The sequence below is a fragment of the Lottia gigantea genome (genome assembly GCF_000327385.1).
Source record: "Lottia gigantea unplaced genomic scaffold LOTGIsca_11, whole genome shotgun sequence".
In the NCBI taxonomy this organism is placed as follows: Eukaryota; Metazoa; Mollusca; class Gastropoda; family Lottiidae; genus Lottia; species Lottia gigantea.
This window is the reverse complement of record NW_008707001.1, coordinates 1820498-1834547: the sequence shown is the minus strand read 5'-3', so window position 1 is coordinate 1834547 and position 14050 is coordinate 1820498. Positions and strand designations below refer to the sequence as shown.

General features: G+C 31.0%; 2 protein-coding genes across 2 annotated transcripts; one reads left to right on the top strand and one right to left on the bottom strand.

The window, feature by feature from the left end:
* Window positions 1–522: 522 nt before the first annotated feature.
* On the top strand, window positions 523–939 carry LOTGIDRAFT_84400 (hypothetical protein; the record flags this gene model as incomplete). The annotated part of the gene is made up of 1 exon (XM_009047104.1): window positions 523–939. A coding segment is annotated over one exon (417 nt), but the record flags the coding sequence as incomplete, so codon positions are not given.
* Window positions 940–7042: 6103 nt separating this feature from the next.
* LOTGIDRAFT_110377 (hypothetical protein) lies at window positions 7043–11224 on the bottom strand (the record flags this gene model as incomplete). The annotated part of the gene is made up of 2 exons (XM_009047103.1): window positions 7043–7221; window positions 11014–11224. Coding segments are annotated over 2 exons (390 nt in total), but the record flags the coding sequence as incomplete, so codon positions are not given.
* Between the last annotated feature and the right edge of the window lie 2826 nt (window positions 11225–14050).

The window sequence follows — 14050 nt, the reverse complement described above, 5'->3', positions numbered from 1 at the left end:
CAAATGAAGTTTGAACTCAAACATTTTGTATAAAATAATTATATGTGGAAAGGTTACTTTAATTGGATTCTATGTATAGTAAAGGTATGAAGTTGACTCGTTCATATGGCAACAGATGTCGCTAGAATTTACTTTCATAACAGCTGGTTTGAAAACATGGGAGTGGACTAATATTACTATGTTTATTTAGTCATCTTCACAATGTCAAGCTATTACCAATCTTCACAATGTCAAGCTATTGCCAATCTTCGCAATGTCAAGCTATTACAAATCTTCACAATGTCAAGCTATTACAAATCTTCACAATGTCAAGCTATTACTAATCTTCACAATGTCAAGCTATTACCTACAACATCTTCACAATGTCAAGCTATTACTAATCTTCACAATGTCAAGCTATTACAAACTACATCTTCACAATGTCAAGCTATTACTAATCTTCACAATGTCAAGCTATTACTAATCTTCACAATGTCAAGCTATTACTAATCTTCACAATGTCAAGCTATTACAAACTACATCGTCACAATGTCAAGCTATTACAAACTTCATCTTCGCAATGTCAAGCTATTACAAATCTTCACAATGTCAAGCCATTACCAATCTTCACAATGTCAAGCTATTACAAACTTCATCTTCACAATGTCAAGCTATTACAAACTTCATCTTCACAATGTCAAGCTATTACAAATCTTCACAATGTCAAGCTATTACCAATCTTCACAATGTCAAGCTATTGCCAATCTTCGCAATGTCAAGCTATTACAAATCTTCACAATGTCAAGCTATTACAAATCTTCACAATGTCAAGCTATTACCAATCTTCACAATGTCAAGCTATTACCAATCTTCGCAATGTCAAGCTATTACAAATCTTCACAATGTCAAGCCATTACAAACTTCATCTTCACAATGTCAAGCTATTACAAACTTCATCTTCACAATGTCAAGCCATTACAAACTACATCTTCACAATGTCAAGCTATTACAAACTACATCTTCGCAATGTCAAGCTATTACAAATCTTCACAATGTCAAGCCATTACAAATCTTCACAATGTCAAGCTATTACAAATCTTCACAATGTCAAGCTATTACAAATCTTCACAATGTCAAGCCCTCATCAGAAAGACTGTAAACATTATGGCTTATTGTTTACAGACTTTCTGTCAAGAGCTCTCATTGGCTGTAAATTGGTAGCGTACAATCCTATCAAATCTTTTCAATGTGATACAAGCGAGGGAGCTATTTCCCCTACAACACCCCTAATGATATACTATTTTCAAAACCCCTGGTAAGGCCAATAAGGCCCCTATTAATAATATATTCTCACCTGATTCTGTACCAATGGATGACGTGTCTTTATCTGGACTAACACTAAAATCATCATCACCAAATATCAGACCTGTCACTGTATCACTGATAGCTCGGTCCACAGCCCTGTTAAAATACAACAGTCATTGGTTATGTTCAAAAATCAACAATGATGTAAGGCCATGGTTCCCAACCTGGGGTGTTTTCACCCCCTGGGGGTGTGGGACTAGGGTGTCAGGGGTGTGGGACTAGGGTGTCAGGGGTGTGGCCAACTGGTGTAAGAGAAGAAATTATTTTGAATTGAGAGAGCACCTCACATCATCACATGCTGGAAATGTGGATGAAACAAATTTTTGGGGTGTGAAAGGTCCCGGACATTGCTCTAGGGGTGTGAAGGCTGAGAAAGGTTGGAAACCATTGATGCAGGGGCTCAAAATTGGGAGAAGAACTGAGAAAATCTCGCTCTGTTTAAATGCAATACCTGAAAATATTTCCCAAAAATCTATGATATCAGCATCTGCTGAAAGCTGACGTTAACTTGTCATTTACCGAACAACTAAATTGGCAACTTGAGTTAAAGTTTTTAAAACATTTTTTAAAATAATAATAATAATGTTTATATTTAGTGTTTGAATTTGTCAACTAGACAACTGGAATTTCAGTTTTTTTATTTGGCATCCCTTTCAGAATGACCACATAGTTAATATAGTTTATTTTGGGTATTTAAGTTTGTCAACTTCACACCCTTTCTAACATGGTTTATGTTTATCATTTTTAATAAGTAATATCAATATTAATTTGATTTTGTAATCGTATTTTAATTCTATAAGAATTCTATTGGCAGAATCCCATTGTGAACAGTTTTTGAAAGAGAGGCTGATGTAAGTGACATATAAACAATATAACAGAAATATACAATGTGAAGTTATTATTATAACTATGTTTTTATTACCAGTCCAATATTTATAATAACTTCTGTTTGACTTGATTCAGGTCAGTAATAGGTTCATTAAACAACAATTATTATTTGATAAATACTATACTAGGTCACTGACTGTGTCATACCATTGACGTTATTTTTATCACAAAAAAACGCACTTGAAATTTAAATGAGAAGTGTGTTTCAACTTCAATAAGTCCAGTTTCTCAAAGGCCTAATATATCAATTTTTATCAATTTTTTGTAGTGAATATTGGTTTTTCCCAAAAGCCTACCCTTCTGTTAGGGGATCTTTGACACGCACAGACTGTAGAATAAAATAGGCCTCCATATATTTTTCAAACATAAAAACGTTTCCATATCAACCATATTAAGTCGCTTAGTTTCTCATGGTGTCATATATTTCTATGTCAACCCTTAATTCGCTGAGTCATTCCAGCTAGCCCCTAAAACCCCCAGAAGACAGGGAGGGTATTGCATGGCATAAGAAAATGGCATTGCATGACATGGCATAAGAAAATGGCATTGCATGACATGACATAAGTAAATTACTAAACTTAAAAGCACATAAAAATGGGTCATGTATTCTCGAAATGATCTTAGTGCTAAGATATCCTAGATATAGTGACCTTAAAACTCTAGGATATCCTAGATACAGTGACCTTAAAACCCTAGGATATCTAGATATCCTATATTTAAAATTGGTAGATTAAGGGAAACTGAAAGCTTACTTTGAAGTTCTGGCAGTGACCACTGGTGATTCTATCATACTGTAGCCTTCACTAGAAATATAATACAATAAAACATGAAAATCTTTTATGAATAACTTTACAGTCTCAATTTCAAATCATAAATGCTCACATAACTTAATCATTTAAAAATCTTTGCATCACTGAACATACATTATAAACGTAAATTATGTTTCAAGGTTAATCCAAGGGGTTTCTATCAACCATGTGTACCCTTTCTTAGTCATTTTTATATCTTAACTTTAAAAAAAAAACTGTCATTGTGAACTTGGCAAATGTATCAAAATAAAAAAAGTAAAAGCAAGATGTACTTAAAAATGAAAAATAACGCATGATCATTGTTCTGGTATTACAATATGAAAGGTAAAGTAGTTATTATCATGTTTGTTTTAAAAAAAAAACAGGAAAGTGCATGAATAAAATTGTATATTTAACAGACCTGTAGCCAGATTGCTGGGAGGGGAGAGTAATATTTCAGGAGGGGAAATGGGGTATAGTGTTAAGTTACCAGAATGGAATAGGTAGGTTGCCAGAATTCAGGGGGGAGGGGACGGTTGAGGGCATTGACCCCCTGCAGCTTTAGGCCTGTTATTCAGTATGTACGCTAATTATGCGATCATACCATCGTGTGATGTAAAACAATAATGAAAATAACGAACCTATCAAGACCGAAGGGTGATGCTCGACCAGTAAATTCATCATCACTATAATTAGCTCTAGGACTAGCTGGTATATTATTAATGGTTGGTATAAAGTCATCACTCCAATCATCCTGATAGTTGGCGCTTTCATAATCTTTAATCTGGAAATTAAATTTTAAATACATAAACATGGCAACAGACATTTAAAAAACTTTCATATCGTTTGCAAAAAGATTGTCACAGGACAGACAAATATGCGCGCCCAGGGCCTCAGAAGGAGTTCCAAAAGGTGTCCAAAGGGCCAAGGCCTTGAGGACCAGGAGGCTGTCAGAGGCCTCCTAGAAGCCAAGAGATTTCAGATGGCCTGAGCTAAATTTTGAGCATTTAGACGACTCGATTTTCACTTCAAAATAGACTTATCACAGGCCTTCATTCTGACCTCCATCTGACCTCCGTCTGACCTCTGTCAGACGCTACTGTGCCTGACAACTTTATCTGTCCAAAAAGTTTAAATGAATCAAATTACACAGTACGTACAAACCGAGTTTTATACAAAAAAAAAGAAGATTCTAGAGACTGGTAGCCTCTTTTATGAATCCACATTTAGGCATTGAATAAAAGTAAAACTCTACTGTACCTTTCGGGGTGAGGGTACAGGCCTCATATCTTCAATATGTACTGTTAGCTTAGGAGGAGGGGGGCGTGGAGGAGGGATCTTCTGTCTTCTCTTTTCCTACACGATATACAGACAAACATTTATAAACACATAATTTAAACCATTATATTAGTCCTAGTAAAATATCACAAAATCACACTCTGATAACTCTGATCTCTTTATTTGTGACCTTGGCCAGTGCTTTACGTAGGAGTTTTTACAAACGTCTTCACTCTTAATACAAAATCACAGTTGAATGTCATGAGAATATCCATACAACAAGTCTATATTTCAGTTCTATGCCCTACATCAAAATTAGGCTTGTGGCAACATTGTATAATATAAGAATGAATCAATAAGTGAATGGATTATCTAAGTATTATATTATATATTGCTAAGAAGGCTAAGAAGATTAGAAAATTAATGCTATTAAAATCTTCTTAACATCTGATTTGATTTAGTTAATGAAAATCACATAATCGTAATCAGTTACAAACAAAATGGAGTCTTAACTCTCCTAATGAAGATAATGAAATGAAGTTGGGTTTTATGACAAAGATAGAGAACGCTATGCACATGGCTGTGTTGAGGCAAGCTTATCAGTTACACCACAGGAGTCAGCCCAATCAACATAAATAAATAAAAAAATAATCAGTTCCTTACCCACAGGGAAACAGGTGATTCCTCGTAATCCAATTTAAATATATTATCATAATTCATTATAAACTTCGTAGTAATCTGATTGATTATTCCTTGATCCTTTAATCCAGTTAATCCCTGACCACATCTACAAAAAGAACATTAATATAATATAGATATATGGATAATACTAGGTCAAAATCTCAGTTTTAATTTAATGAGGCAAATTTGGGAATATTTACACTGCTTCTTCAGGCCAGGATAAAGACTTTGGAGATGAACTAACTATATATCAGATGAAGGTTAACAAAATTAATTTTGGAATCAGTTGAGTTTATTTTACCTAAAAAAATGTGAGTTTCTAGCAGGGATCATGATTTACCCATATATGCCGGATATGACCGAAAACTTTCTCGCTTTCACATCAAGTATCCTAATCTAATTTTTAATGATGTTATAAATGTATGGACAATATAAGATATATTATTGTATTATAAAATATGTTATTGTATTATCATCTATGACAAAAATTTGTCGGAGTAATATATCAAAGATAGAAAGCAATCTTAGACAATGAACCACATTCAAAAACTTGTTGATACAAGATGATACAAAACAACAAATTATAAAAAAATACATCTTTCAAAATAAACATTATTTAAAAGTCTTATAGAGGATGATAAAAACAATGAGAAGATATATATAGCTGATATATTCTTCCGATCTAATCTATCATGTCTAATATTAAATGTCAACATGAACTTTAGTTACAATAAATGTCATTATTTCCATATTCATTGTACTTTATCAGATCTACCATTGGCTACAACTTGGTCAAATTTTTATAGAAGACCACAGCCGCCACAGGGGTCCCATCATTGCAATCCCAGGGATCCCATAATCACAAAATTAAAAAGTAGAACTGTCTGCAATCGTAACTGGGTCGAATTGACCCCAATTTTTCAGTCAAGTTAATCAAATCATTACGAGTGGGTCCCAAGGTATCATGAGTCTTTGAAAAAGAATGTATAAAATCACACAAACAGATCTCCGTAATATTACTTCTTGATCAAGGAAGAAAATGTCAATGAAAGATTTCTAATGGATTAAAGACATACATGGAAAACTTAAAGGAGCACCTTCACTATCCGTTCGACCAATCATACCTTAGTTTCAGAAACTGGAATTTTTTTAGCTTACATAATCAGTGTTCACAGCTCATCGTCGAAATTTTAGCCTTCAAATCCATGTGAATCAATAATTATTCACGTTTGAAAGTTAAAAATTCGACTGGAATTTTAGTGAGACTATGCCATATAAAGAAAACACACATATTATATAGAAATAGACAGTGAAATTTATAGGTATATTCGAAATGATTATGTGATTTTCGTGTGTTTAAGTACTTCTTAAGACTATTAAAGCACAATAATGACTCAAATCAATCCCCTGAAAATGCCGACTGTTCCTGTTTAACAACTTCAACATGTTACAATTAATCTGATATCAGAATATAAAACTATCAAAATATATCTTCGTCTTACCCCGTCTCTAATCTAACGTTACGTAAATCAACTTTATTTCTACACAAAAACATTGTTGAAAGATAAATAAGGAAAGACGTGATAAACCCATCAACTTTATAATACAAATTATCTCCCTTATCTGGCTCTATTTTCAGACTTATCATTATATTTTTTAATTTCACTGACAACAATATCATTATCTCCTTGTTTAGCCTTGTTTTAAAAACAAACAAATTATTTTCACCTACATTACTAGACCAGGTCAATAAGATAAACACTGTTTAGGTTTTGATCCAGGATATGAAATGTATTGAGCATCCTATTTCAGAAATACCTTCGGAAAGCCAATGTGTTTTATATCCTATTATCTTGAACCTGACCTGACTATATTTCTGCACCTTATTTGGCATAGTCTCAAAAAAAGACAAGTTTTCTTTTTAACATTGAAAGCAGATTCAAGGCTCAAATTTTGAGAGTGAGCTGTGAACACTATTACTGACTAACTTAGCTAAACAATTCTTGTTTCTGAGACTAAGGTACGTTTGGTCAAACGGACGGCGAACCTATACCTTTGATAACTCACCTGAATATATTTGGTCCGAATACAATGCCGAGTGATGTGGACCCCATCTTGTTACAGGATTCATGATGAGCCACGATGACTAGGAACTGACACAGGAACTTGAGTAAATTATAATTATCTAATGGTAGATCTTTAACTGCTAGTTTTAATAGTTTTACACAACTGTCACTATCACCTTGATTAGCTGAAATATAGAAACAAAATAGAGTTTTACTTCCTACTTTTAGTGACTGATGGAGCTAAAGCCATTCAATCTCCAATCCAATCCAATCCAATCCAATCCAATCCAATCCAATCCAATCCAATCCAATCCAATCCAATCCAATCCAATCCAATCCAATAAAATCCAATCCAATCCATCCATCTTCACAATGCCAAGTTATTACCAACTTTGTACTTCTATGACTGCAATATTCACCTTTCTTGTATCAGGGAAGTTTGTAAATGAAGAAACATGATTGGATTGTATGCAAGCGAATACAGCCAATCAGAGGCCTCGACAGAAAGTCTGTGAACAAAAAGCCATAATCTTCACAGGCTTTCTTTAGAGGTTGAATTAGCAAGCATACAATCAAACCGCTGCATTCAGTGATACAAGATTAGTGACTATCGCAGTCAAGGTATAAGTACTAAGTGATTGAGATAATGAAAACATAACACAATGCAGTGTGCAATGAGAGAAATCTAACCTGCACAGCCTGTAACACACAGTGTCTCTCTTAATCATATAATCCAAACGACTAAACGTTTGTTCCGAATTACAAAGAAAATGTCAAGAACAAAAACTGAATCACTGATAGAAGAAACCATTCATTCGATGAACGACGAATTGAAAATAACACTGCAATGTTTTGGTAAATATTAACATGTCTACCAGCTGATATAGTAAAACCACAGTCAACCTATTTATTCCATTCTTATTGATTTTATAAGGAAACAGGTCATAATAATATGACTAACAATATTGATGTAATGATATAGGACAATTTCTTATTTACATATCATATACTATTATTGATATATAGTGTATATTAAAGTGTTATAGTGTTATAGTGTTTTAGTGTTATAGTGTTATATTGATGAATATCATATCTATATCTACCAAATAAACATTAGTCATATGGAGTAAATAAACCTAAATATCAAATATTTTGATTTTGTCCAAAATTAATAACTAACAAATAAACCAAGTACTGACGATCCGAAGTGCAAAACAAAAAACATAAAACATTGGTAGGAGCTAATGAACTTTAAACATGAGGAAGTATATCAATCTAGTAAATCAATCTAAACTAAGTGTGAGAAATGTCATAACAGAGACTTGCAACAAAAAAATATTGAAAGTTTTTATTTAATAAAAGGAGTATGATAGACCTGATAGAAATATAAATTCATTGGCAGATTTTTTTCATAATCAAGCCTAGTTTCTGGGTCAAGTAGATGAATATATTAAAACCTATATATAATAACTGATTATAAGTCTATGTTTACTAGAGTTAATTAATTTAATTACACGATCAATAGATTATTAAAACCATCAGATAAGATTGATAAAAAAAATAAGCTTAAGTACACAAACAGAAATTAAAAATGAGATTTTATTTTTAAGTAATTAAATAAAAAATCAGAAGATAAAATTTGATATTAAAAAAGTCACGTGAACCAAGAAATTAAAAATGACTTTTATCATGAATGTACAAATTATAAAATCAAAATGAACAAGAAAATAATTAAAAGTTTTTTGGCATTGATCCAAATGATTCACAATAGTTTTTAATTATAAAACAGTAATTTAGAAAGTTGGTTGTACTAGGAAATTACAGAATAAAAAGAAATGAAGAATCGAGGAAAAACAATAATTTTGTACAAGGATAACAAGTAACAATTTAGGTTTACAAAGATAACAATTTAGGTTTACAAAGATAACAATTTAGGTTTACAAGGATAACAAGTAACAATTTAGGTTTACAAGGATAACAAGTAACAATTTAGGTTTACAAAGATAACAAGTTAGGTTTACAAAGATAACAAGTAACAATTTAGGTTTACAATGATCACAACTAAAAACCAAGGAATACACAGATGTTGCAGTCTTGAAGTTTGTTTTTGGACAAACATCTTTACTTGATAACTATAACAATTAACAGAAATATGTGAGTATTTTCACAAAAATGAAAAAAAAAATACCAATGAAATTCACAATTTTTCTGACCAAACAAAAGTGATAATTTTTAAGCAACAGTTTGTATCTTAGAATAATACTTTAAAGAAATAACAAAAGAAATAATTATCAGTGGAATTAAAATAAAATATTACAAATTGTTTATGAAATTTTAATCTTACGCAATAAGACAGATGCGTGACAAACACATTACCAGCATAAATAATCGATAAAATAATTTCAGCAGAAAGCGTACATCAATAGACTCCTGTAGAGCTAAGAGTAACTTCTCCCCCTTCTTCCACTGCCACTTAATAAATGGGTTCCCTTATTTTCATTCATGAAAATAGAAAAGTTAATTCTTATATGAATAGAAAGAAGAGGTGTTCTAATGACTAGGAAAAATATCAGTTTATCTCACTTGTCCATAATTAATTCATAATTAGCTAAATTAGAAGAAAATTACCAGCCGAATTTCAATGAGTGACCGATCAAGAAAAGTCAAAAAGTCTTTCTTTTGTTCATCCAGACAGTTCATACATGGATATTTATGATTGGTTAAAACTCTTAATTATATGCAATAAGAACGTAATGATAAGACTAAGAATATATGATAATTCATTAGAAACACCAATTAATCTAATAGTTTGCTTAATTTGACACTAAAAAATAAGGAAAACCATCTTTAAAGGAAAGTATGCAGCAGTTTCTGCTTTAAGGAGAATTATTACAATATCTTTCCTTGTACACACATTTATCATATATTTCATCATAACATAATATCGGAAATTTCTTTTGATCTTTTCATTGTATAAATGAGTGGGAGGAGCCTAGCTGTGCTATAACTGAGGTGTTTAGCGATAGAAGATGTATCTCTAAGTTGATTCCTTCTCTTCATTGTAAAAGAGAAGAGAAAAAGTACGATAAAAGGTGTAAACAAATATTTCCAAAGTAGCAAATAAAAATTACGGCGCCGGCCAAGGTTTGACATAGCGCATGAATGACAACGTAAATGTTTTTGCACATAAACCCAATTAAAAAAATTCAATTGTTTAAATCGATTAACTCATGAAAACTGTACATTAAAATTTGCTTTTGATTCGGTTATTTCAAAATATACATATCATTTACATATAATTTACATATAATTTACATATAAATGATGAACACTCCATCATCTGTTGATATTTTTGTCACTATCCACAATAAAACAAATTTTAAAGTGACTGAGTGGCCGATTAACTGACTATATTTAGGTTTATCAATATTACATATTCATAGAGAGGTTAAAAATAAAGTGTTTATCTTGCAGCTGTCAATAAAAAAAATTTTTAATCTGGCATATTTCAAAACGTCCATTAAACAAACTTTAAATATAAATTATTTATCTCGCAGCTGCAGTTTTTTTTAAAACTGGCAAATTTCAAAACTCTCGATATTAAACTAACCTTAAAAATCAAGGCCCTTACTTTCCTGTATAAATTGTTAGATTTTTCGATTTAATTAGTGTATATAGAGGAGGTAATCTTTGTTTTATCTCCCACCTGGAGATCTTTGCCAGCTTGAATGTCGAATATTTCAACACTTCCGAGTAAAAATTTAATAAAATTCTACTTCCCCTTATCTTCCTGTATGATATTCTTATATAATAAACAATGTGAAATTATTCTTAGATTCTAAATCTTCATTAACAACAATAGAGGGAGTATTCTTTATTTTAACTCGCACCTGAAGTTCGTTAAAAGCTCGTGTTCCAGACATTTTAAAACTTTCGTAGACAAATCTAATAATTCAAATTCCTCTTACCTTCTTGAATTGCTATGAATTGATTCGTCATGTGTTCTGGCACCGTTGAGTCTGGCAATTCTCGTAGATATAATTTCAACGCTCCTGCTATCGCCATGACATCACAGTCCTCATCCAAATCGGCATCACCAGTCTGGTCAAATGATGTCCGGATTTTATCCACGATTCTGGCACTTCCATTGATTCTGAAAATTCCCTCCTGATCCAAACCTGGAATTAAAAAAGTTACGATTTTTAAATGTAAATTTGAAAAATGAAATGAAATTGGAGTGTTTGGAAAATCTGAAATAGGAAACAACTTGACTTCTGCAAATTAATAAATATCTGAAAATTTCATAAATCTTGAAAATCAAAATACTGAAATAAGATGTATTCAAAATAAAAAAAAATATAATCAAATATCCCTAAAAACAAAAATATAATCAAATATCCCCAAAAACAAAAATATAATCAAATATCCCCAAAAACAAAAATATAATCAAATATCCCCAAAAACAAAAATATTCAAATATCCCCAAAAACAAAAATATTCAAATATCCCCAAAAACAAAAATATAATCAAATATCCCCAAAAACAAAAATATTCAAATATCCCCAAAAACAGAAAATAATTCAAATATCCCCAAAAACAAAAATATAATCAAATATCCCCAAAAACAGAAAATAATTCAAATATCCCCAAAAACAAAAATATTCAAATATCCCCAAAAACAGAAAATAATTCAAATATCCCCAAAAATTTCTGATTTACATTTGTCTCTATCACAGATGGTGATCCCATCTAAAAATAACGGCACAATCCACATCTTTGATATATCTCTTGCCGCTTGCGCTCGTTTCGTTTCAAAATGTCTTCACACAGTTCATTAAAACAAAACAAATCTAGGAAAACTAGACATATTTCTTGAAAAAATTCATGAAAATTCCAAAGTTCATCTTAGAAGAGATCATCTCAATGATGTCAATATTCATCCTTCCTGCACGGCGTCCAACTGCAATGTAATCAACTCGTTTGAATTCTAATCATCTTATAGACAAAGATGCCAAAAAAAAAAAAAATCGTGACTGTTATAATCAGGATGATATTGATTTTATAATAAATTATCAAAATATTATCTATCTTTATACATTAATCTTTCTCAAGAAAAATATATCAATTACTTAATGGAAAATTTGGAAAAAATCTTGAAAAGAAAAAAAAACGCCTCCAGAATGAGCGAATACATTGGAGTTTTTAAGTAGTGTATATCACACATGAAGCTATTGTTGTATTTTTATACCAAGGTTATAAACTACATTGAAGGGATCTTCCTTGAGTGACATTTAGTAATACAGTTATACATTAAAGGGATGTTTCCTTGTAAATTTTCAATGATTTGATAGTAAGGTTATACAATATTTCAATGGATATACCTTGATTTACAAAACTAAAAAATCTCAACATAGTTTGTGTACAATTAAATGTAAAATTTAAAAAAAAACAAAAAAATTGAATCTAGTTTGTCATTACATTTCAATTTCATTATTTCTGTTGATGTTTTGATCTGATTGCAGACAAGCCGAGAGTCAGATTTTTAATCTGAAAAGTCATCTTTGTAGCTTGAAAGTCATATCTCTTTAATTAGACACAGTCTTAAAAAACATTTATATAATATGCAGAGCCTGAAGAATTAATTCAAGTCTTAGATAATCACGTATGGCTTACAATTTAAAGAAATTTAAAAAAAAATATTAAAAAAATAATTTAATTCTAAACACACGACACGAAATAAAGTGAAAAGAAAATGTATAAATACAATAATGGTAATGACCCTGAAAGCTTTTTGTGAATTATCTGAAAATAGCATTTTTTAATTAGGATACAGTAATTAGTCAGATATTAGCATCATCTGTTGTCGATAACGAGCCGTATTAATTAGTCAAAGACAACTGTCATTGTTTAAAATAATCCAGTGACAGATTTCTTTAAAAGAAATTTAATCATTGTTTCAGTTCTGAAAAAGGAAAGAAAACTAAATTAATACAAGATTTCAATATCCTTCTATATCAGATTTTAACAATATCCCATTAATCTATTTTAATCAATAACTAGAAATTATGGCAAGAAGACAATGTACATTATACAATTCAAAACAGATCATTTTATAAGATATTAATACTTTGATGACGCTGTGAAAATGAATAATAAAACTGTGAAGGAAATATCTTAAAAACATATGCTTGTTGACATGTCTCCCTAAAACAAATTGGTATTTAGGTTTGGATTCCCTGTCTCACTACTGACAGCAGGACCCACAGTAAGTCCCAGACAGCAAAAAGCGAAAAGAGCTATAATGTTAGCATAAAAACTGGGACAGCAAAAACACAAATGTTACAAAGAGACTTAAGCATATCAAGACATTAGCTCCAATCTAATTCAAATTAGACAACAAATTCCTATCTTTTTCGTTTTCTGATATTTTTAGTTTCTATTGTCATCTAAGATGTTTGATATCAAAGGGTCGTCCCAAAGATAGTAACTATAGCAACTAATTTCACTATCTGAACACAGCTTGACATTAATCCAATCAGGTGCAGAAGAGACAGATTTACATTAGCGTGTTCTTATTTGTGAATCCATGTTATATTATGTATTGTAATTGATATTATAGACAGAAAAATAAATATTGTTCAAATCCAATCAGGTGCAGAAAGGTAGGATGTAAAAACATTATATTTTAAAGTGATCCTACGTTTTAGAATTAACATAAAATTGAAGAATTTTAAACTTGGCGAATAAAAGCCAGTAGATATACCTGGTGTCATAAATAACATAACAGGATCCTTATATAATCTGATAAATACAAAAAACTTAGTAATTATACATAAATATGCAATTTACTTAGTTTTATGAATTTTACAATTTTCTAGATTTTCCAGGGATTCTGTTGTAACTTTATGACACCAGGTAAGTTGACTGATGAATATATACTCATACTGACTATTCTTGAATTTTAAAGACGTAGTATCACTTTAAAATATAATGTTTTTACATTTT